Source organism: Sciurus carolinensis, chromosome 6 (assembly GCF_902686445.1).
Source record: "Sciurus carolinensis chromosome 6, mSciCar1.2, whole genome shotgun sequence".
Classification (NCBI taxonomy): Eukaryota; Metazoa; Chordata; class Mammalia; order Rodentia; family Sciuridae; genus Sciurus; species Sciurus carolinensis.
Genome location: NC_062218.1, coordinates 62,859,184 through 62,882,145, shown reverse-complemented (window position 1 = coordinate 62,882,145; position 22,962 = coordinate 62,859,184). Strand labels below are relative to the sequence as shown.

The 22,962-nt window shown below is 39.8% G+C and overlaps 1 protein-coding gene and 2 pseudogenes across 1 annotated transcript in view; 1 reads left to right on the top strand and 2 right to left on the bottom strand.

Moving 5' to 3' along the window:
* The window catches only part of Aggf1 (angiogenic factor with G-patch and FHA domains 1), a 40,117-nt gene extending 27,908 nt beyond the window's left edge, over positions 1-12,209 (bottom strand). The window contains exons 1-4 of the mRNA XM_047556677.1: positions 11,634-12,209; positions 7,497-7,599; positions 5,464-5,663; positions 1,901-2,065 (exon numbers count right to left, since the gene is read on the bottom strand). Coding sequence (XP_047412633.1) covers positions 1,901-2,065; positions 5,464-5,663; positions 7,497-7,599; positions 11,634-11,855 — 690 coding nt within the window. The 5' untranslated portion in view covers positions 11,856-12,209. The remainder of the gene's footprint in view (positions 1-1,900; positions 2,066-5,463; positions 5,664-7,496; positions 7,600-11,633) is intronic.
* LOC124987439 (coiled-coil-helix-coiled-coil-helix domain-containing protein 2-like) lies at positions 10,178-10,651 on the bottom strand (annotated as a pseudogene).
* A 2,111-nt stretch (positions 12,210-14,320) lies between the features above and the next one.
* On the top strand, positions 14,321-21,244 carry LOC124986326 (ornithine decarboxylase-like; annotated as a pseudogene).
* The last annotated feature ends 1,718 nt before the right edge of the window (positions 21,245-22,962 follow it).

Sequence of the window (22,962 nt, the reverse complement as noted above, 5' to 3'; positions counted from 1 at the left end):
TGATAGTATCAACTCCCAAAGCTTCCCCTCAGAATCAATAACATAAAGATTTACCTTTAATGTTCATTACAAAAAGTCACTGAAGAAAATTTGAAGGAAAAAAAAAACCAAACTTATAAAAACCAAAGCACATACCACTCTATAGAAAGAACCTGGGAAACAACTGCCTTCACTAGTTAGTTCTACAATAAGTAAATAAGACTTGAGTAGGACAGTCATATACAAATGAATTTTAGCAAATTATGAATTAAAAAACATAAAGATAAAATTACACAATCACCTACATTTATGAGACACTGGTCAGGACTCCAAAATCAAGATTTAATTGAATAAGTTATATTTAATTACTTCATAAATCCATACAGAACAGACCTGGAAACATGATATACTGAGATAGAGCAACTAAAACTTTCTGAATAAGGTAGTTTTATTTTATTTATTTATTTTATTTACTTATAAATTTATTTTCCAATTATTGCCAATTTATTTATTTTATTTTTTGGTACCAGGGATTTAATCCAGAGGCACTTAACCAATGAGCCACATTCCAAACCTTTTTTACATTTTATTTAGAGACAGGGTCTCACTGAGTTGCTCAGGCTGAGTTTTGAGGCATGATCCTCCTGCCTTAGCCTCCCCAGTTGCTGGGATTATAGGCATGAGTCACCATGTCCAGCAATTTATCATCTTTAATCCATGCATTTTGCAGATTTCTTTTAAAAATATTTAGAATTCTCGTCATCTTTCCTTTAAGAAAGTTAATGACACTATCTAATTTTTTCTAGTGATAATGGAACTTTTATAACTTAGACTTTTAAAATCTGCTCAATTCAATCCAATATGTAGGCATTTACAAAATACAAGAAAAAAGTTATTTAATTAAAATAAAATGAAAACTAGCACCACAGTGGCAAAACAATAATGTCTCTAATCTACTTAGAAATATAACAGGCAGAATGTAACTACTTATAGAATAGATGTCAAGAGGAAAGATACAAGAAGGAAGGTAGAAAAATGACGAAGCCTAATTTCTACTTGGAAACTGTGTTTTCCTTAAAACCAAATAAGTAATGAACTCTTTGATGACAGTTTAACTTTCTGGCTATTAAACAGCAATGTCAATTAGCACACTCCCATGGGAAAAAAAAAATCTCTTCATGAAAGACTTTTTAAAAGTCTACCATGTGCAGATAAACTAGTGGAATTTCTAATCTCAACTAGAGATGTAGCTCAGGGGTAAAAGCACCCCTCGATTCAATCCCCAGTACTACAAAATGTAAATAAATAATAAAAATTTTAAAATCTTACCCCTAATCTATAATTAACAATTTTACTTCCTTACATGTTCTAAATAAAATATATATACTGAGGTTCTTAAACATTTTACGATAGTTAATGATCTAATAAAAGATCTTTGTAAACATTATTTTACATATAAGAAGATATTAGGTGCTAGCTACAACAGTGCATGCCTATAATCCTAGACAGGAGGCTGAGAAGGAGTATCACAAGTTCAAGGTCAGTTTAAACCCGAGACCCTGTCTTAAAATAAAATAAAAAAAGAGTTCAGGAGGTAGCTCAATGGTAGAGCACTTGCTGAGGATGCATAAGGTCATGGATTCAATTACCAAAATCACACATACAAAAAAAGTTGGTAGATTGCTCTAAAATATTTATCTATATTTACCACAATTAGCAATTTATTTTACTCAAATAAAAATCTAGAAGTGTAGCTCATGAGCTATTTTAAAATCCTTTTGTCAAAGAGCTTTGAATAAAACATGATTTTTAAATGCCATATCTTGCTTTTACTCCAGCTTGGGGTTTGATATTTGTTATCGGGCAGCTAAATATATAATCATTCAGTATTATTAAAAAAAAAAAAACCCAAGACACTTACAGAATCATAATAGAAACCAGTGCTGTGATCGAAATACAGTCCAGTACTTTCATCATAACTAAATCCAGTCTGTGATACAGCAGCTTCTGCTGCAGCTCTCAAACTTTCAGCTAATGATGAACCTTCTAAGGATGTACCTTCTGTTGCTAATGCAGATGGTAGCTCCTACAGAAGACACAGTCACATCAAATAAAACAAAACTGCATATCAATCCAAAAGTTAGCAGAATTCAAAATAGACAGCTTCATTTAAACAATGACTTCCCATTTCTACAATTGAAATATGTGGCTACCAATTATAAATGGAACTGTTTTAACAAATGTTTTAACAAATATTTACTATTATGTCACTTAATTCAAGTTTGACTCAGTTTTTTGTTTGTTACAATGGTAGAGATGTAATAAAGGAACTTGTGCATACTAGGAGAGTACTCTACCAGTAACTATACCTCCAGCTCCTTGACCCAATGTTAAAGACACTAAAACTAAGAGAGTTAACAATTATTCAAAAATAAATGTATGGGCTGGGGAGATAGCTCAGCTGGTAAAGTGCTTGCCTCACAAGTACAAGGTCCTGATTTCGATCCCCAGTGCCGCAAAAAAATAAATAAATAAATAAATGTATGGTACCATAGGGAAACAATCTACAAAAAACAGACCATGAAATATTCTTTAAGACAAAAGATCTAGATTCTTTAATAATTATATGTTCAATGAGAAAAACACTTTTAAAAGATAAAGAAGAAAGTTACAGATTAAATATGGTATATCATAAATCTGATTCAAACAAATAATAAAAATCAAATGTACGGCCAGGTGTGGTGGCACACACCTGTAATCCCAGTGGCTGAGGAGGCTGAGGCACGAGGATCTCGAGTTCAAATCCAGCCTCAACTCAGTAACTCAGTGAGACCCTCCAGATTCTAGACAAAATACACAATAGGGCTGGGGATGTGGTTCAGTGGTCCAATGCCCCTGAGATCAATCCCCAGTACCCCCCCCCAAAAATAAAATGTCTAAAACATTTAGGGAAATTTGAACAAGGAGAAATTATTTAACATAAAAGCATTAATTTTTTTTTTTTTTACAGATAGGGACACAGCTCAATGACAGAGCACTTGCCTAGCATGCAAAAGGTCCTGGGCTCAATCTCTGGCACTAGGGGGAAAAAAATGTCTTTCTAGATGTAGTTGAGCGCACAAGGCTGAGGCAGGAGGATCACTTAAGCCCAGAAGTCTGAGGTTAGGCCAGAAGCCATACCCAAGATCCTATACTCCCCCCAAAAATGTTTTTACATGTAAACATGACATTGTGCATTCTGTCCAAAGCTCTTTAACTGAATCAAAGTATACTGACAAATTTTCTTTGTTTGTATACATCACAAAATTTTAGAACACAATGTAGCAGGAAAACCATTACACATATAAATAAGTTCTGATGTGGGAGTTACTGGGGATCAAACTCAGTTGTGCTCTACCACTGAGCTACATACCCAATCCTTTTTATTTTTTTATTTTGAGACAGGGTCTTGCAAAGTTGCTATGGCTGTCCTGGAACTTGCAAACCAGCTGCCTCGGCTTCCTGAGTCACTGAGATTACAGGTATGAGCCACCACATCCAGCCTAAATTTTGCTTTTAAAAACTGTTGCCAGGCCATGGGGAGTCCAGTGGGGAGCAACTCCCGTGCTTTCAGGGGAGAGGCCAGCGCAGAGACTGGGAAGTGAAAAGTTACAGATGAGGGAAGGGCAGCAGGCCCGTGGATTTACTAACCAGCTCTTTGGGTTAGGTCCCTACCCTCCTGCAAAAAGACGGGGCCCTATCTCCAGGAGCTGCTGGAGCAAGCCCTGTACTCTCTCAAGGCCCCTGAGGATCGCCCCCACCTCCCGGACAAGGGCGCATACTCTGGCACTCAGAACAAGGGAACTGAGAGAGCCCAACTTCCCTGGCCCACTGGACAGTCTTAGGGAGCCTGTGGTGATTAGTGATCAACCTGCGTTCACTTCCTGGCAGGCCCACTATTGCCCAGGCACCGACTCCTTGTGCCGCTATGAGTAGCAGAAGGGTCTGAGAAAGGACGGCTTTTTGGTCTGCCATTTCCAGGGCATCTGGACTGCCTCTGTGCAGTCCCACTCCCCAAACCCCACTACACACACCCCTATGCATCCTTAGACATGAGCCACCACATCACACACAGATACAACTGGGCACTCAGCGGTGCCCTGGTGTTGAGATCGGGTGCTGTGGCACAGGACTCACCCACGCCCCTTGCTTCAGCTCTCACCCTGTCTGTTTCTACAGCCTCCAGATCTCCATAGAACCTCAGGGGTGCTTATAATCAAGTGCACCTGTCTGAAAAGGGGTGAGGAAAAGGCTCCCAAGTTCAGGCGGCATCCATGAAAAGCATGAAGGATGGGTGAGGGGACAGAGCTCTAGGTCTGGGAAGGACCTCCAAGGCAGGAGGACAGCAAGGCCTGCTGGTACAGACTCCCCACTGTGATCAGCCTCAAGCTTCATGCTTCCCACATCAGCAGGGACTGCTGTCCAGGGCTTCCAAATGGGTTACCTTTCATCCAAACACCACATGACGAGGCCTGCTGGGTCCTGTGCAAGGTGTGGAGTCCAGCAGGGGCCAGAAGAGATGCGCTGCCCCATGATGTTCACTGTCAGAACACCAGGAGTCCTTGGAAGGCATCCAGTTGGGCAGTGGCCAAACCCCTCTGGCTGTGGGGTGGAGAGTGGTGCCTTCTCTAGTCCTGGCTCCACCTGTCTCACTGGGGCACAAGGCCCAAAACTGCCTACCTCTCCAGCATCTCTTACATTCCTGCAGCACATTTCAAATGCCACCAGGACTATTTGGATTCCACAGATTTAGAATGCAGAACCCTTTTTTCAAAAAAAAAAAAAAAAGAAAGAAAGAAAAGAAAAAGAAAAAGTCTGCATTTACTATACTGCAATCAACATGCAAATTTATTAAAAAAAAAAAAAAAAAAAAAACTGTTGCCAGGAATGCCTGAAATCCCGGCAGCTTGGGAGGCTAAGACAAGAGGACCACAAGTACAAAGTCAGCCTCAACAACTTAATCGCGACCCTAAGGAACTTAGACCCTGTCTCAAAAGGAAAAATAAAAAAGGATTGGGGATGTGGCTCAGTGGTTAAGCACCCCTGGGTTCAATCTCTGGTACAAAAAAAAAAAACACCTGTTGCCAGGTGGAACATGATGGCACACACACCTGCAATCCCAGTTACTCAGGAGACTGAGGCAGGAGGACTGCAAATTTGAGGCCAGCCTCTGCCACCTGCCAAAACCCTGTCTCAAAATAAAAAGGACTAGGGATGTAGTTCAGTAGTATAGTGCCCCTGGGTTCAATTTCAGGAATTGCTGAGATGGATCTTGAGAAATGAAGAGACTGCAAATTCAAGATCCATCTCAGCAATTTAGCAAGACCCTGTCCAAAACAGAATAAAAAGTGCTGGGGATTTAGCTCAGTGGTAAACCACTCCTTGGTTCAATTCCCAGCACCAAGAAGGAGGAAAAAAAAAAGTTTCAATTTAGCATTTTATTACCTGTGAATTTGAGGTGAAATGATCTCCATGTTCACATTTAACAGTTTCTGTTACAACAGTACCAGTGAAATTATCACTTTCTATTTGTGACTGGTCTTCAGAACTAGAAGTAGGAGCTTCAGTATTCTGACAATGCTGAACTGAGTGTTCACTCACTTTATTTGTAAGACTATCATCATTATAGTATGCCTGATAATAACCTGGAGCAAAAGCAAATTAAGGGACATATTAGAATAGTGTATGTAAAACAGGCTTAATTCTAAAACATTGGCTCTGAGCACAAAGCAGCACACATTGCAAATAAATCGTGACCTTTATAATTGTATATATATATTTTAAAAGATTAAAACTGATGATGCATATAAACCTACAAAATTGTGTATCTTTAATTCTACTGTCTCCATCAGTACTCCACTTATCAAGCTAAAAAGAAAAGCCAGGTGAACAGACTTGGAATTTTCACATCAAGAGAAAAGAAGAGCTGAGCACAGTGGTGCTCACCTGTAATCCCAGTGGCTCAGGAGGATAAGGCAAGAGGATTGCAAATTCAAAGCCAGCCTCAACAATTTAGCAAGACCCTGTCTCAAACTAAAATGTAAAAATGGGCTAAGGATGTGGCTCAGTGGTTAAGCACACCTGGATTCAATCCTGAATACCCCACCACCAACACCAAAAAAAAGATAAAAGGCTGAGGCAGGAGGACTGCAAATTCAAAGCCAGTCTCAGCAATTTACCAAGGCCTTAAGCAACTTAGTCAGATCCTGTACCAAAATATAAAATTAAAAAGGATGTGGCTAGGGATGTGGCTCAGTGGTTAAGCACCTCTGAGTTCAATCCCTAGTACCAAAAATAAATAAATAAATAAATAAGGCTAGGGAATATAGCTCTGGTATAGCAACACTAGGTTCAATCCTCAGTATTGAAAAAAAAAGTAAAATAGAAATGCGTAGATGGCTTATATTCTGTCAAAAAAAACTTAGCAACTCTTAACAACTTCTTACCACATATCTTTATATTGTTGCTTATCAACTGACAACAAAATAAATTCAAAGTATCAGGTTTTGATTTTGCTGTCCAATTTCTCTCATGCTGAGAAAAATTTAATATCATACATATACAAGATTAATGTCATTGTTATGTTTAGCAATTTACCTATAGGTAGTGAATGAAACAATGCAAAACATAATGGACAAGATTACTTCTTTTATGATTCATACTAATTAAAACTCAGTAGCTCAATTATTTTGTTATAATATAATGCAACTGATGAGGCTATAATGATAGGTCTGCTATTCCCCCAAGGGCCTAAGAGACTAGCACTATATATAATGCGAAGTGGAACACATTAACAAGAAAACCTGAACCCATGGTCACAAAAAAGCCCAGATATGCAAGTATGTGGCTTACTGCATGGCAAAAATTACTCAGTAAGCTGGGCATGGTGAAGAGTTCCTATAGTCCCAGAGCTCAGGAGTCTGAAATGGGCAGATCACTTGAACCCTGGAGAACACAATGAGACCCCCATGTCAAAAACAAAAACGAAAATTATTCAGTGAATAATGCTTTCAGTTCACTGAAAATACATGAGCAACATTATAGAAAGTAAAGGAAAAAAAGAAAGTAAAGGAATGGGGCCGGGCACCGTAGCACATGCTTATAATCCCAGCAACTCAGGAGGCTGAGGCAGGGGGATTGAGAGTTCAGAGTCAGCCTCAGCAAAAGGAGGTGCTTAAACCCTGTCTCTAAATAAAATACAAAACAGAACCAGGAATGTGGTTCAGTGGTCAAGTGCCCTTGAATTAAATCCTTAGCACCCCCACACACCCCCAAAAAATTAAAGGAATGACAGTGCATTTCTATATTTTCCACCAAAACAGCAAATTATCTGAAAATACCAAATTATGTGGAAAGAAATCAATAGTATGATGGTTCTCATATTTATGTATACCTTTGTCTACTTTAAATTTAACAAAAACACTATGTTAGCATGAGCTGAATGTTATAGTATTAGGATATCCTCACTAAATGAATACCTGAAATTGACCAAGGAGTGTGGTTCTCTGTTTGTACTTCTACATCAAACTTTTTGTTATCTTCATTTCTCCCACAATGAAGTATTTTACTGAGTTCTTCCACCTGGAAGGAAACAAAAGCTTTAAGAAAAAAAATCATAAAGCAATCTAATACATACACCATTCTCCTATACTAAAACAAGACATAATTTTTCTTGGTATAAGTTTTAGACAAGGGACAACTCCTATCAGGTCTCCTCTCACCTTGCAAGAGTTCTTTTTTTCTCACCTGAATAAACCCTACTCTTTTATGTTTAAAAGTTTTAAAGAAGTGCCAAAGGTAAGTCTGTTTCTTTTTCAGAACACTAATATACTCACAACTCTTACTGTTAATTTTCAGATTTTTTTCTTTTGGAGACAGGAATCTCACTATATTTAGGCTGGTATGGAATTCCTGGGTTGAAAGGATCCTCCCACCTTAGCCTCCCAAGTGCTGGCACTATAAGCACATAACACCATGCTTGGCTCAGAGATGTTTTTATTCTTAAATTTGCTTGCCAAATATACAGATACCATCCCCACTCCCCAAATTAAACTGACCAAACTAAGTAATGGGACTTCATGAACAGGATCCTTCATTTTTTTTTTTTTTTTTTTTTTGCGGTACTGGGGATTGAACCAAGGGCCTTGTGCTTGCGAGGCACTCTACCAACTGAGCTATATCCCCAGTCCCAGGATTCTTCATTTCTAACCAATAGGACCATTTGGGGCTGAGTGGTTGAGTGCTTGCCTAACATGCACCAGGCCCCAGGTTAAATGCCCAGCACTGCCAAAAAAAAAAAAAAAAAAAAAAAAAAGAGAAACAATAAAAATCTCACTCACACACACACACACACACACAGAATGACTTTATGCTGCTATTAAAAAGGTCAGCAGTTTTAAAGAAATAGAAAATGTAGCCAGGCACAGTGGCACAGGCCTGTAATTCCACCTAGTCATGAGGCTGAGGTAGGAGGATCCCAAGTTCAAGGACACAATGGACAAAGTAAGGATACCCTGTCTCAAAAAATAAAAAAGGCTGGGGATGTAGCTCAGTGGTAGAGGGATTGCCCTGTATTCAATCCCCAATAACACAAATGCAGAATTAGGAAATCTAAAAACCACAAATTTCTATCCACACTGGATTACCTAGTATCATGTCCTTCACCAGGAATTAGCTATTCACTTAAACACATTAATGACATCTGTATACCACAATGCACATTTGTTTTCTTTAAATAGTAGTCTTATGACTAAATAACTTCAGTAGAAGTGAACAGAGAACAAGACCATCTGAGAGGGGTGTCTGTCTTCCTCATTCCTCATACATTAAAATGCCCTTGAAAGGATACTGCACTGACCAGAGCAACAGAGTGTGGACATGCCCATAAGCAGATGAGTAGCTGCCTTAGTTAATTCATCTCAGTGTGACATGTTCATAGTATGAGACAATATCTATGACACGCATGAAACCAACTCAAAAAAAGGCTTCAAAATACTTAAGTTACATTAGCTTAAATAGAGGAAGGTGGTAAGACTGAATATGTACAGATTATCTTAGCACTTTGAGTTATCAGAGCTGCTCTTGTTACCGGGACTTGAACTAGGGTCAAGCAAGCAAGATACCTTAGGGTAACAAATGTGAGACATTCATTTGCAGATCCATAAAAGTATAGGGTCCTTATCTGAAAATAAGTGTCCCCTTAGCTTTCTCACCCTAGGTGCCTGACTGCTTTGCCCTACTTCTACCTCTGGCTGCTACCACTATTACACGCACTAGATTATTTGGTATTTACTAAACACTAAGCACTATACTGCTACTTTGGATAACATCTCCTTAATTCCCAACACTGCCTTACAAATTAGTTGTCCAAATGCCAATTTTACATATAAAATATTTGAAAAGACAAGTAATTTACACAAGGTCTTTTGACCCCAAAGCCAGGACCTGCACATATTATGGTTTTCTATTAGTTCATCCTCAATTCTCAAGTCAACCTTTTACTGCTCCAAATGAAACATATGAATAACTTGAAATGACAGTTAAGCAAACTTCTGACTCCCAGGTAAGGTTGACTAGGAGAGTAGAGGTACTACTAGAAGTAGTAGAATCAAGAATTTCTAAGTTGGTTTGATGTTTTTGTGGTGCTGGGGATCCAACTCAGGACCCTGCAAATGCTAGGCAAGAGCTCTACCACTGAGCTATGTTCCTGGCATTTTTTTTTTTTTTTTTTTTTTTAAAGATGGGGTCTCCCTATGTTGCCCAGACAAGTCTTGAACTCCTAGGCTCAAGTGATCTCCTGCCTCAGCCTCCCAAATAATGGAAACTATGGGTGCACAAGCCAACTCCCCACCTTATATTTCCATTTATTTTCCCCACCAGGAGAAAATCACTTTATTTTAATTAACTCACAAAGAATATCAGAACAGCTAATTTAAGGAGGCTTCATAAACATTTTCCCAGCCCCAAATTCTGTACCAACTCAGTGAACTTCCATATAAATAGAATACTCTCTTCCATTGTCATTCAGAAACAACAAAGCTATTAAGAGGCTTTACATTGTGGTTTCACATTTCATACTTTCACTATTAATTACAATTTTATGCTAAAGTAATGTGGTCATCAGAGTTTATTTTTCACTTCTTCAATTTGAATTTTTTGATTAGACTACTCCATTTGCAACTCTGCACTATTTTAGCACCTCACTGAAATCTTCACAGAGCTTACCAGCACCCTGATTCTGTGCACATTTCAAAAATTATTTTATGTCATAAAGGCAAGGGCCACCAAGCTGCTTCTGCCGTGCAGGCTGGGTTTCCTGAGGCTCCCAGTAAGTGATGCCAGGCTCTTAGGGCTCAGTATTACTTCTCCCACTGAAACCCAGGTGATGGCATGACTCAGTGTGTGCCTAACAGCAAAGCCCACAGCCACACCAGCTGCAGTGGTTGCTAAGTGGGCCATCAGACCTGACTGCCCTTGTGCAGCAGCAGGTGAGCCAACTACAGATGGTAGGGCTGCTTCTGGTGGCTGAGCTGCTGGTGCTGGCCTGGGTGCAGCTCTCATCTGAGGGGCCTGGCTGGCTATGCAGAGTAGTGGGGGGGACCAGCAAGGTGCAGCTCCAGCTTCCACGTGGCATGCTATGCACAAGGCTCTCAGAGTCCAGAATGCTAAAGAGCAAAACTTGGGGTGACCCTACCAGAAGGTGAGCAGATGGCAGGGGGGATATTTCTATTTTTTATGATGGATCACTACCCAATTAACATTAATAAGAAAATGCTGGCTCTGTGAAGATTAGTAAAATGTTTTCTTTGAGGATCTTTAAGGCAAGCAGCATTTTAACAATTCGCAAGTATAAAAGAGTTTTAATTAAGGCTATCACATTTTGGTCTTTTTCTTCCATGTTTACCATATTTCTATTCTCCTAGTACAATTCCTATACATAAAAGGAATTAAAGAACTAGCGCTGAGTAGAAAATTAAAAAAAAAAAAAAAAAAAAAAAAAAAAACTTTGTCATAAGGTCAACAACTGTAACCAATGGGCACAGAAGTCATTTCAACTCAGCAGTTAATTTTCAGAGCTCATATTTTCTTGGCAGTACTGGGGACTGAACCCAAGGACACTACCACTGAGCTACACTCCCAGTCTTTTTTCTTTGAACACAGGGTTTTGATAAGTTGCTGAGGTTGGCCTTGAACTTGCGATCCTCCTGCCTCAGCCTCCTGAAGGTTCCTGGGATTACAAGCTGCATCACCACGCCAGTCTAGAAAAAAATATTACAGGGCTGGGGACATAGCTCAGTGGTAGAGCGCCTAGCATGCGTGAGGCCCTGGGTTCGATTCCTCATTACAACACATACACCACAACTGCCAATGGGACACTGGGACAAATGAGAATGAAAACCATTGGGCCAAAGTCACAAGAGACTCTTAAACCAAGTACACTTAACTCTTAGACTTGCTCCAGTTGTACTTGGAATTACAACTCTGGACTTTCATTTACTCCAGTTACTCTACAAAGTATTTTTGGGCTTCAGCTAGGGAGCCCTTCCGAGGCCATCAAAGGTTTCAAAGACTTTACTTGGCTGGAAGGGACTCAGAGCTGGAAGTGGGCAGCGCACCTGCGTGCGGAGCTCCTGGTTGTTGCTCTCTGCGCTCTGGTAAAGCCGTTCCGTGTGATGCAGCAGCTTCTCGATCTCCCGCACCTGACGCTTGCAGCTTCGCAGCTCTCGTTCCAACTTCTCCACCTTCCGCCTCAGCTGGGCCAGTTCAGGCTCAGGGGAGGTGGGCGGCGACAGTGACAACGAAGGCGACGGCGGCGGGGACTGCGCCTCGCAAGCCATGAGGTCCGGTGTGAGGTGGTCTGCGTGTGTGGAGGGACTACGCTCAGACCAAGACTGATGCCGGCGGCCCCAGAGGCCACGGGAGAGCGCGGGCTGCGAAAGGCGGCCTCACACCCTGCCGGCCGCGGTGGCCCCTGGCCATGACGCCCTGAAACTTGTCACCTGTGGTCGAAGGAGTTGGCGAACCAACGTGCAAGGGGACGAAAGACGGCCCCTGCCCGATCTGCGCAGACTTGAAATCAGAACACTTTGTTAACAACAACCTTTCACAGCGACCAAAATGCCAAGAGGTGAGTTGGAGAAGTAGTCCGGTTACAGAACCAGGAGGCAGAAGCGCTCGGCGGTTCCCGGGCAGAACCGGAAACGATGTACCGGAAGTGGGCGGGGCCAAGGCGAAAAAAAGGAAGCGACGGGAAGCAGGAAGGGCTTGTTAGCGCTCTGGCGCAACTCGCGCCTGCGTGCCGGCGTGGTACTAGAGCTGGTGGGAAAGTGGTTGTAGAAAGTCTGACAGGTTAGAAATTTCTGTACATGCCTACCTTCTTTGAGAAGACCTTTTATATGCAGTTCACATCCCAGCTCTGTATTTTCCAGATGTGAACACTGAGTCACATCTGGAAATGATTTGCAGAGGATTATAGAGATAATGATAAATCAGGACTAGACCATAGTATTCTGATACCCTGCTTGCTTAGTCTGCTGATTCCACGAGTTTAGACTCCCTGGAAAAAGAGGACGAATTCATTAGGTCTGACTTGCAGACTAGAGAATCCCTGGTGGAGAAATAAGAGAAAATATTCTGTAGAACAGGAGAGGAAAACGCTCTTGTAGGTTTATTTGATTTACCCCGTATGGACCCTAGCTTTGCTTCACCAGTCTTTGAATCCAAGGGCTTCTTCAAACACACGTCCTCCCTTTCTCAAGGTTTCTTAAATTAAATCCTGAGTTCAGAAAGCTGGCCTGAGATTTTCCAGAGGTCAACCATTTCATACGGATTTGCCTCTCTCAGACTCCAGCACAGTGTGTTAGGCAGGTGTCCATAAAAGGTTGCTAAACACAGCTAAATACAAGAATTCTGTTGCTCTTCTAGTTCACCGGCTCCTTAAAAAAAAAAAAAAAAAAAAAAAAAAGTATAAAGAATAAAGGACGACTTTTTTGCTTATTTCTGGGTTCTTTATATTTTTTTTTTTTAGTTTTTTATATTAACATAGCATTTGTCTCTTACCAGTTTTAGATTTTGCTGTTATCTTCTCCCAATCATTTATCAGTCAACTTTATCTATGGTGTTCTCTATTTATCAGAAATCCTTAATTTTTATGTAGCCAAATCAGTCTTTATCTTATTTTACTTCTTTTCATTATTTTTTAGTTTAGACTTGTGAATTTTACTCATGAAGTCTTTCCTCATCCAGAGTCATATTTTTCTATTGACCTTATATAATTTGAATTTTCGCATTTTATTCTATACTGCAACTGGGGAATTCACACATGACTTAGTTTCTTTTAAACCATGTCTGTTACATTGCTTTACATTACCATTATCATTTGTCAAGTTCCATCTCTATTCTGAGCTAAATGTTCTTTTCCATTTGTATATTAGTCTTCCTATACCAGAAGCATTCTATTCATTACTTTGGTTCTGTAGAACGTCTTTTTATTAATCTGAATAAAATATCTATTTTAATTTCAAGTAAGTTCTTCAAATTTGGGGGTGTATTGTTTGAAATTTGACTCAAAAATACAAAGGGTTGGACTTGAGGTGTAGCTCATTGGTGAAGCATTTGTTAGCATGCACAAAGGTCTGGATTCAGTTGCTAGCACCTCCCCTCTCAAAAAAAAGATACAAAGGATTAATGAATGGTTCATTAAGTCACAAAAAACGCTTTTGATGAAAGCTATCTCTGCAAGACCAATCTTCAAGGAACCCATACTTGCATCTCCCATTCACACTGGAAAGAAATCAAAAGTCATTGTTCATCTCGTTGGGTATTTCACAATTACAGCATTCGATGTATTCATGCTTGTTGTTTTATACATTAGAACAGGAAAACAAAGATTATACATTATAAACTTTGAGGTCAGTTTACAAAATGTTACCTTGATTAAATGGGCTATACTTGATTTTATTTTATGGATCAAATTCTTAAAAGCGTAACAAAAAAGCAAGACCCAAAATAACACTTTTAAATAGTACTGACTGGTCAGAACTTGCAACGGCCCCCACTGCCATCTTGAGTTGGCAAGAGCTATGCCGCTGATGGGCTCTTCTCAGGCTGGAGTTCTGGTGGTGGCATCTCCTTGGGGCAGGCCCGACACCCGGGTGCTCTGAGAACATTTCCACTGCTGGTCCAAGGACACAGGGTTTGGAATTCCTGGAGAATTACCTCTGTGAGAAGCTGGAAATAATTTCTTTAAATTTCATCTCTTAGTTTTCCATCTTGTTGCATTTCTGAGGCACATTCAGAAACCATGAGCAACTTCAGTAATGAAGAGTTCGACTGGCACTTCCCTGATGAAGGATTTACTGCCAAGGACATTCTGTACCAAAAAATTAATGAAGTGTCTTCTTCTGGCATTAAGGAAAGGGCATCCATCTAAGATGGTTAAAAGCTCTTCCTCCTGTCAAATGCAATGATAGCAGAGCCATAGTGAAGACCATAGCTGCCATTGGGACAGGATTTGTGCTAGCAAGACTGAAATTCAGTTGGTGCAGAATCTCAGAGTGCCTCTGGAGTGGATTATCTATGCAAATCCTTGTAAACAAGTGTCCCAAATTAAATATGTTGCCAGTATTGGAGTCCAAATGATGACTTTTGACAGTGAAGTCCAGTTGATGAAAGTTGCCAGAGGGCATCCAAATGCAAAGTTGGTTTTGCAGATTGCCACTGATGATTCCAAAGCAGTCTGTTGCCTCAGTGTTAAGTTGGTGCCACATTCAAAGCCAGCAGACTTCTTTCGGAATAAGCTAAATTATTAAATATTGATGACATTAGTGTCATCTAAATATAGATGTCCTTAGCAGTAAGCCTTCATCAGGGAAGTAGCAGTCGAACTCTTCACTGATCCTGAGATCCTCATGCAGGCCATCTCTGATGCCCACTTTGCCTTTGACATGGAAGCTGAGGTCGGGTTCAGTGGTGTTTGTGGTGGCTTTCCTGAATCTGAAACTTAAATTTGAAGAGATCACCAGTGTGATCAATCCAGCACTGGAAAAATACTTTCCATCAGACTCTGGAGTAAGGATCACAGCTCAGCCAGGCAGGTATTATGTTTCTTTAGCTTTAACACTTGCAGTTAATATCATTGCCTCCCCCAAAAAAATCATATTAAAGGAACAGACAGACTCTGATGATGAAGATGAGTGTAGAGGTTCAGGTCATGGAAAAGTACAGACTTGCAGAAGTCCTTTGAGCACACTCTTCGGGAGGATAAAGGCCCTCTGTTTCTCTGACTTAGGAACATTCTGCAACTCCTCCCTCCTTGAGCCATGGAGATGTTATCTTCTTATAAAAACATTTGGTACTAGTGGACTCTGAGAAGCAAGCACGTTATACGATCTGCACATGGACAAAGCTAACTGCCCTGATGTAACCTGATATAGCCCTAGAGTAGGTAATAAACAAAACTGGCTTTCCCATGTGGGAGCCACTTCTTGCTGTATGCCATCCTGTGGGCTTGCCTCTTTATTTTCTCACATTTATCCTTACAGTTGGCTCCCTGAGCAGGGACCCTTCTGGATGTGTTGACAGGAGAAGGGATAGCTTACTTCCTAGAATAGGCTTTGACAAGTTGCTCATCCACTGGTACCAATCTCACTGGTAAACTATGGGAAATTTCTTGTTTGTCGCTCAACGTCATCCTCAGGCTGAACTTTCTTATTTGCTTCGTAAGGCTGGACATACTATAAACAATCCTGATCTTGCTGCTTTGCTGTGTTAAATAGATTCTTGCCGTCCATGGTATTTGGAAAGTGGGTCCTTAAGACCCAAAGATTGGGAAGATATAGGTAAAAAAATTACATGAGGAACCACGGGTTCCTATGCCTGTGTTACATGCTTTTTATTTGTGTCATGATGCTATCTCAAAAATAACCTTGATGGTGCCACCAACTTCTCTGGTAGTCTCTACCACTGAAGTTTTTCTTCCTCCTCCTCCTTCTCCCCCAGTCCAGGCTCATTTATCTGAATGTCTCGGGCAGTCAGCTGCTGAGGGAGAAACTCATACATTGGCTGTCCATCCCAGTAGATTAAATAATGTTTATCAGCCAGAATATGAACAATATGTTTAAAGAATTAAGAAATACAGTGTTGGAGGGCAGAATTAATAGTAATTTCACACTCAGTATGATAGAGAGGTTAGGAATAGGTTATGCCTTTGTTCCCAGTGATTGGAAAGCATTGGTGAAGATGGTTACTTCAGTCCACAATACAGTGTATTTACAAGAATACTCTGGTTTAGCCTGTATTCAGGTCCAGGACAATGCTCAGGGAAATGTTAATATTGATTATGATGACTTTTTTGGTGTAGGTCAAAGAGGGACTTTACAACAACAAACTCTGTTGCCTGCTGCCGCCATTGCCCAGATTAGAACCTTAGTTTGTAAAGTATGGAGGAGGATCCCAGACACTCGGGATCCTTCCAAGTCCTTTATTGCAGGTCGACAAGCTTCGGGAGAGCCTTACATTAATTTTGTTAATCAGTTGACTAAAGCTATTTAAAGTCAATTAGACAGTTTGGAGGCCATCAATATTCTGACCAAACAATTGACTTTTGAAAATGCCAATCAAGATTGTAAGGAAGTGATGAGCTCTGTTTACCACATAATGTGGATACTATGCTATCTGATTTAATAAAGGCATGTCAGAATGTTGGAACTGAAACTCATAAAGCAGCTTTACTGGTTGCTGCTTTAAAGCCCCCCAAATGGCCATCTTCAAAAGGATTGTAAGATTTAAAAAATGGCCACAAAAATGGCCCAATCAAAAATGTCCAGTCTGTCATATAGGATTTCATTGGGCTAATCAATGCAGATCTAAAACAGACATCAGAAACCCAATTATAGGGGCTGGGGAGATAGCTCAGTCCGTAGAGTGCTTCGCCTTGCAAGCACAAGGCCCTGAGTTTGATCCCCGACACCACCACACCCCCCCCCCAAAAAAAAGGAAGAAACCTAATTATAGGTCGCCTCCCGACCCAGGGCCAAAGGAGGGGGAAGGCTTTTCACCTGCAGATGCAGAGGTCTCCTTCACAAATGTTTCCAATTCACAGAAGCTCCTTCCACAAATACTTTGATGCCACTAGAGGGAGCGCTGGGATAGATTTGATTACTACTGAGGCTGCCCAAATACATCTCCCTCGGGAAGTTTATAAAATCGCAACCCAAATTCAAGAATCTCTATCCAAAGATACCTTTGATTTAATTTTGCCCTGCTCTCACAGTGCTAAAGAAGGAAAACTGGGCTGCGGAGATAGCTCAGTTGGTAGAGTGCTCGCCTCGCAAGCACAAGGCCCTGGGTTCGATCCCCAGCGCCGCAAAAAAAAAAAAAAAAAACTTATAATTCCTGGAGTAATTGATTCTGATTATACTGGTGTGATATACATTCAAGTTTGGTCTCATATGCCCTTAAATCTTCCCATAGGATCTTCCATTGCTCAATTAATTGTGATTCCTTATATTACTGCCCAACAACCCTTAAATGAACAAGAAAATGCAGGATTTGGTTCCACTATCTTTGGAGCATGTTTACCTATTACTGAAAATAGACCAAAGTAAACCCTTTGTTTAAGTGAGCAATCATTCACAGGGTTACTGGACACCAGTGCTGATGTTATAGTTATACCCCTCTCAATATGGCCTCATGCATGGCCCCTACAAAGGTTCCCCCATTTTGGGTCATAGGAGGCAATAATGATCAGGTGTCTAAAAGTTCTCTATGGTTGTGATGCTCTGCCCCTTCCAACCCACAGCAAGTTATTACTCATATCCTACTGTTCATTATGGCAGTTCCCTTTCCTATATGGGGCAGAAACATCTTACACGAGTTAGGAATGTCTGTTAAATTGCCTTTTTTGTAGGGGCCTCTGCGTTTCTGACAACGTTTCCATTAAAATGGAAGGTCACCACTCCCGTCTGGGTAGAACAATGGTCGGTCGTTGTCTAAGGAAAAGGTAGCAACTGTAAAGGCCCTCATTCAAGAACACTTACAGTTGGGACATATTGAACCTTCTACCAGTCCTTGGAATACGCCTATTTTTATCATAAAGAAGAAATCAGGGAAATGGAGATTCTTACAAGATTTGAGAGAAATCAATAAATGTGTACAACCTATGGGTCTGCTTCAATGTGGATCGCCTAACCCTAATCTAATCTCTCAGGATTTTTCCTTATATGTAATAGACCTAGGAGACTGTTTTTTTACTATTCCTCTTTCCTGATGATGGAGAAAAATTTGCCTTCACAGTTCCTGTCTTCAATCATCATAAGCCTACTGATTGATATCAATGGAAAGTTCTTTCTCGAGGTATGTAAATAGCCCCACATTATGTTAATATTTTGTGAATAATGCTCTTCTGCCTTTCAGATATTTATTCCCACATGCTCTTGTTTATCATCATATGGATGATATTTTGATTACTGGGTCCATACTTACAGAAGATATTTTAAATTGTAACACATTCTATTACAATCTGGCCTTCATGTGGTCACAGAAAAAATTCAAAAACAACTCTCTATAAACTATTTCGGACATAAAACACTCCAGTGTTATTCCATTCCTCATATTCTAAAATTGACTCTTCCTTCCAAATTTTCCTTAGTTTATTTGCAACAATTTTTAGAACATTTAAATTGGACTCAACCATATATTTTTTTAACAACTGATATGCTGTCGCCTTTTTTTCAGCTGTTAAAAAAGCAACATAATCCCACCAGTTTTTTCCAGTTAACTCCTGTACTGACTACAACTCTTCAGCATGTTTATGAGAAATTATCTACAGTTTTTACAGATAGAATCCCAACACTCAATATTCCTTTACCTCTAATAATCTTTACAGGAAGGGCTTATGCCTTCGCTGCAGTTGTTGCCATTTGTAATCAAGGTTCGTATATAATAGAGTGGTTATATTCTCCTCACTTTTCAGGAAGAAATGGTCTCCCTTATGCTGATATGCATGCTCAGTTAATCTCAGATGGTCACAATCATATTTTATCTCTTATAGGAAGATGTTCATGTACTTTATCTTACTTATGGAAAGACTTTACAGTTACAATATTTACAATTTTCTTCTATTATCAAGCTGTCTTAACAGATTTTTTTAGCTCCTATTGCTTTCCATGCACCTCTGGATGAACGCCTTTCCTTATTGTGTCAAGTCTCTCTTGCTCCTTCTTCTAGAATTTCCTCCATTCCACTTTCAAACAGGATTACTGTCTATACTGATGGAGGAAAATAACAGGGTGTGGTATCTATATTCACTGATAAAAAATGAACTGATTATTACACACTACCTCAAGCTTCTCCCCAGTGAACAGAATTAGCTGCAATTATTTTGGCTCTTCATATGTTTCCCACCACCTTAAACATCATTACAAATTCTCAGTATATAAGCCAAACTGATACCTCATATTTCCTCTGCATTTTTGTCACCTCATTTGGACTGTAATTTAGTATACCTGTTTATTACTCTTCATTTCTCTAATTACTAGGGATGATGAGCACTTTTTCATATATTTCATATATTTCATATATTTGTTGATCACCTGTATATCTTCTTCTGTGAAGTGTCTGCCCATTTCCTTAGCTCATTTATTGATTGGGTTCTTTGCATTTTGTGTGTAAAGTTTTTTACGTTCTTTATAAACTTTGGAGATGAGTGCTGTGTCTGAAGTGTGTGTGGAAAAGATTTTCTCCCACTCTGTAGGCTCTCTTTTCACATTATTAATTGTTTCTTGTGCTGAGAAAAAACTTTTTAGTTTGAATCTATCCCATTTATTGATTCTTGCTTTTATTTCTTGTGGTAGGGGGGTCTTGTTAAGGAAGTCTGGTCCTAAGCCATCATGATAAAGAATCGGGCCTACTTTTTCTTCTATTTGGTGAAAGGTCTCAGGTCTAAGTCCTAGATCCTTGATCCATTTTAGGTTGAGTTTTGTACAGGTTGAGAGATAACATCAAGGTATTCTTGATAATAGGGCTGCTATTGATTATTTGCTGCTGTTACATCATAAGGCATGCTATCAATTTAATAATATGTGTTGTTTCAATGTAACTGATAACAGTAACCCCATTCAGAAGGAACTGGATCATCTTAAAGACATTGTAAAGAAGGTGCAACAAGATCATGGAGGTTGGAATTTATTAGATTGGTTAACCTCATGGCCACCAAATTTTACATGGATCAAACAGCTTTTCATTGGAGGATGTTTATTGATAGTCGCCTTATTATGTTGTGCCTGTTTTTGTCCATGTCTGCCTTACTTGTTCCCTCCACCTTCCTTAAACAAAATACAAGTCATGTCTATTCAAAAGGCCATTCAAAACAAAAAAGGGGAGTTGTAGAAGTTCAGGCTGTGGGAAACTACAGAGGAGCAGAAGTCCTATGAGTGAGCACACTACTCAGGATGATAAAGGCTCTCTTTCTCTGGCTTAGGAACATTCAGCAACTCCTCCCCCCTTCAGCTATGGAGACATTATCTTCTTATAAAAACATTTGGTACTCTGAGAAGCAAGCAAGTTATATGATCTGCACATGTGCAAAACTAACTGCCCTAATGTAACCTGATATAGCCCTAGAGTAGGTAATATACAAAACTGGCTTTCCCACGTGGGACCCACTTCTTGCTGTATGCCATCCTGTGGGCTTGCCCCTTTATTTACTCACATTTATCCTTACAGATGAGTCAAGTGAACAGACCTTTATGTTTTATGTGTATCATGGAGTATACAGATCATTTAATTGCATCCTTTATGATCATGCACATGGAAAGCCCCTGCTGCAGAAGAGACCTAAACCAGATGAGAAGTATTATTCATGCAGCATATGGGGACAGATATGTGATGGCTTTGAATGGATTGTCAAGCACTAAGACCTGCCTGAAATGCATGTGGGTGACCGGATGCTTTTTGAAAACATGGGCGCATACACTGTTGTTGCAACTTCTACTTTCAATGGGTTCCAGAGAACAGCTATCTATTATGTGATGTCAGGATGAACACGGCAATGCATGCAGCAAATCCAGGACCATGGCTTCCCACCTGAAGTGGAGGAGCAGGACACTGGCACTGGGCCTGTGTCTCATGCTCAGGAAAGAGCATGAAATGTCACTTGGCAGCGTGTGCCTCCACTTGTCAATGTGTAGATGCCATTCCGTACCTGTTAACTACAAGTTTAGCTTAAGTTAAGGGATCTGGGGGATCATTTAACTTAATTGCTGATAGTTTTGAAATGTTTTTGTAACAGTAGGATTGGCACAGATGCAGCAATATGGAAGACTAGAAGATGGGGGTCACACTAATCTGTGTCCCCTTGGAAACTATTTGACTATTTGTTTTATATGGTTTTTTATTCACTTTTCAAACAAGCTATTAAAGAGTGAGCATATCATACTAAGTGAAATAAGCCAAACCCAGAAAACCAAAGGCCGAATGTTTTCTCTGATATGTGGATGCTAATTCACAATGGGGGGAGGGGATAGGGAAGAATAGAGTCACTTTAGATTAGGTAGAGGTGAGTGAAGGGAGGGGAAGCGGTATGACGTAGAAATGAAAGTAGAGTGAAACAGACATTATTAACTCATGTACATATATGACTGCATGACCAATACAGTCCTATAATTTATATAATCAGAAAAATTAGAGATTATATTTCATTTATGTATAATCTATCAAAATGTATAAGTGCGTTCTACTGTTATGTACAACTAATTAGAACAAAAATTATTTTAAAATTTTTAAAAAGAGTGCCCCCTCAGCTACCCAGCAAGCATTTGTAGCTTGTATAATGGCACAATAGGCCAAAAGCTTAATGTTGTGATCTGCTTTGAAAATAAAGTATCTTGAAATAAATAGTACTGACTACAGCTAAACCTGATAGGAATTACCTATGATGAGTTGCCAAACATTCCATTTATTCTCCATCTCCAGAGAAAAGTATCCAAACTTCTAACAATCACACACACAAAAAAAGAAAACAGTGACTATGAATCTATCCATAATTCTAGTCTCAAACCGAATCCTTTTAAAGCTTATACTTTGAAATCTAGAAACTCTTCAAGACAAATTGTTCATTGAATATTGGGTTTTTCTTTGCATTTTTTCCATGTAACTGCCTGTACCTATGACAAAATCTTATCCTTGCTTTCCTAAACTTGGTTCATAGGACAGGTTGGCCTCCACATGCCTGGTCTCTGTCAGTCACTGAGGTTAGGGCAAGTGGGACTGCCAAAGGATAGCTTGTTATCATCACCATCAGCTTCTCTGGAGACCCTGAGCTGTCGTGACCTGAGCCTTCAAAATTCCTGTTAAGAATGTGACTAAATGAGATGGGCTTCTGCTATGTAAGACAAGCCTCTGTGCACTGTGATAACATTCTCTGCTGTCACAGTGCTAAAGGCAGACAGAGAGAGAACCTGGTTAAAGGCTTATTTTACTAGAGGCAGAAAATAGGAAACATACTCCCTCACCCTCCTTACACATCAGAGCTTACATGTCAGGGAGACCCAAAGAGTCTCTCAGACCCCGGGCAGCCCCAGTTACAACACTTGGGTTTTAAGCCCTCAGACTTCCAGGATATTCACTAATAACTGGGTTAGAATAAAAGGCCCAGTAAAGGAATGAATTTAACAAAATTGTGCTATGTATATATATAAATACACCACAGGAATCCCACCTTTATGAATAAGTAGAAAACACCAATCAAAAATAAGCAAGGGAAAAGAAGATCAATAGAGTGGAGAAGAGAGAATAGGGGAGGGAAAATGGGGAGAAACAGGCATGAAATGAAAGTAAATCAAGTTCTATGCATGCTTGATTTTGTCAAAATTAACACAACTACTATATATAACTATAATGATCTAAATTTTTTTAGAAGTTCAGTAAGATAAACAATTTCAAGGC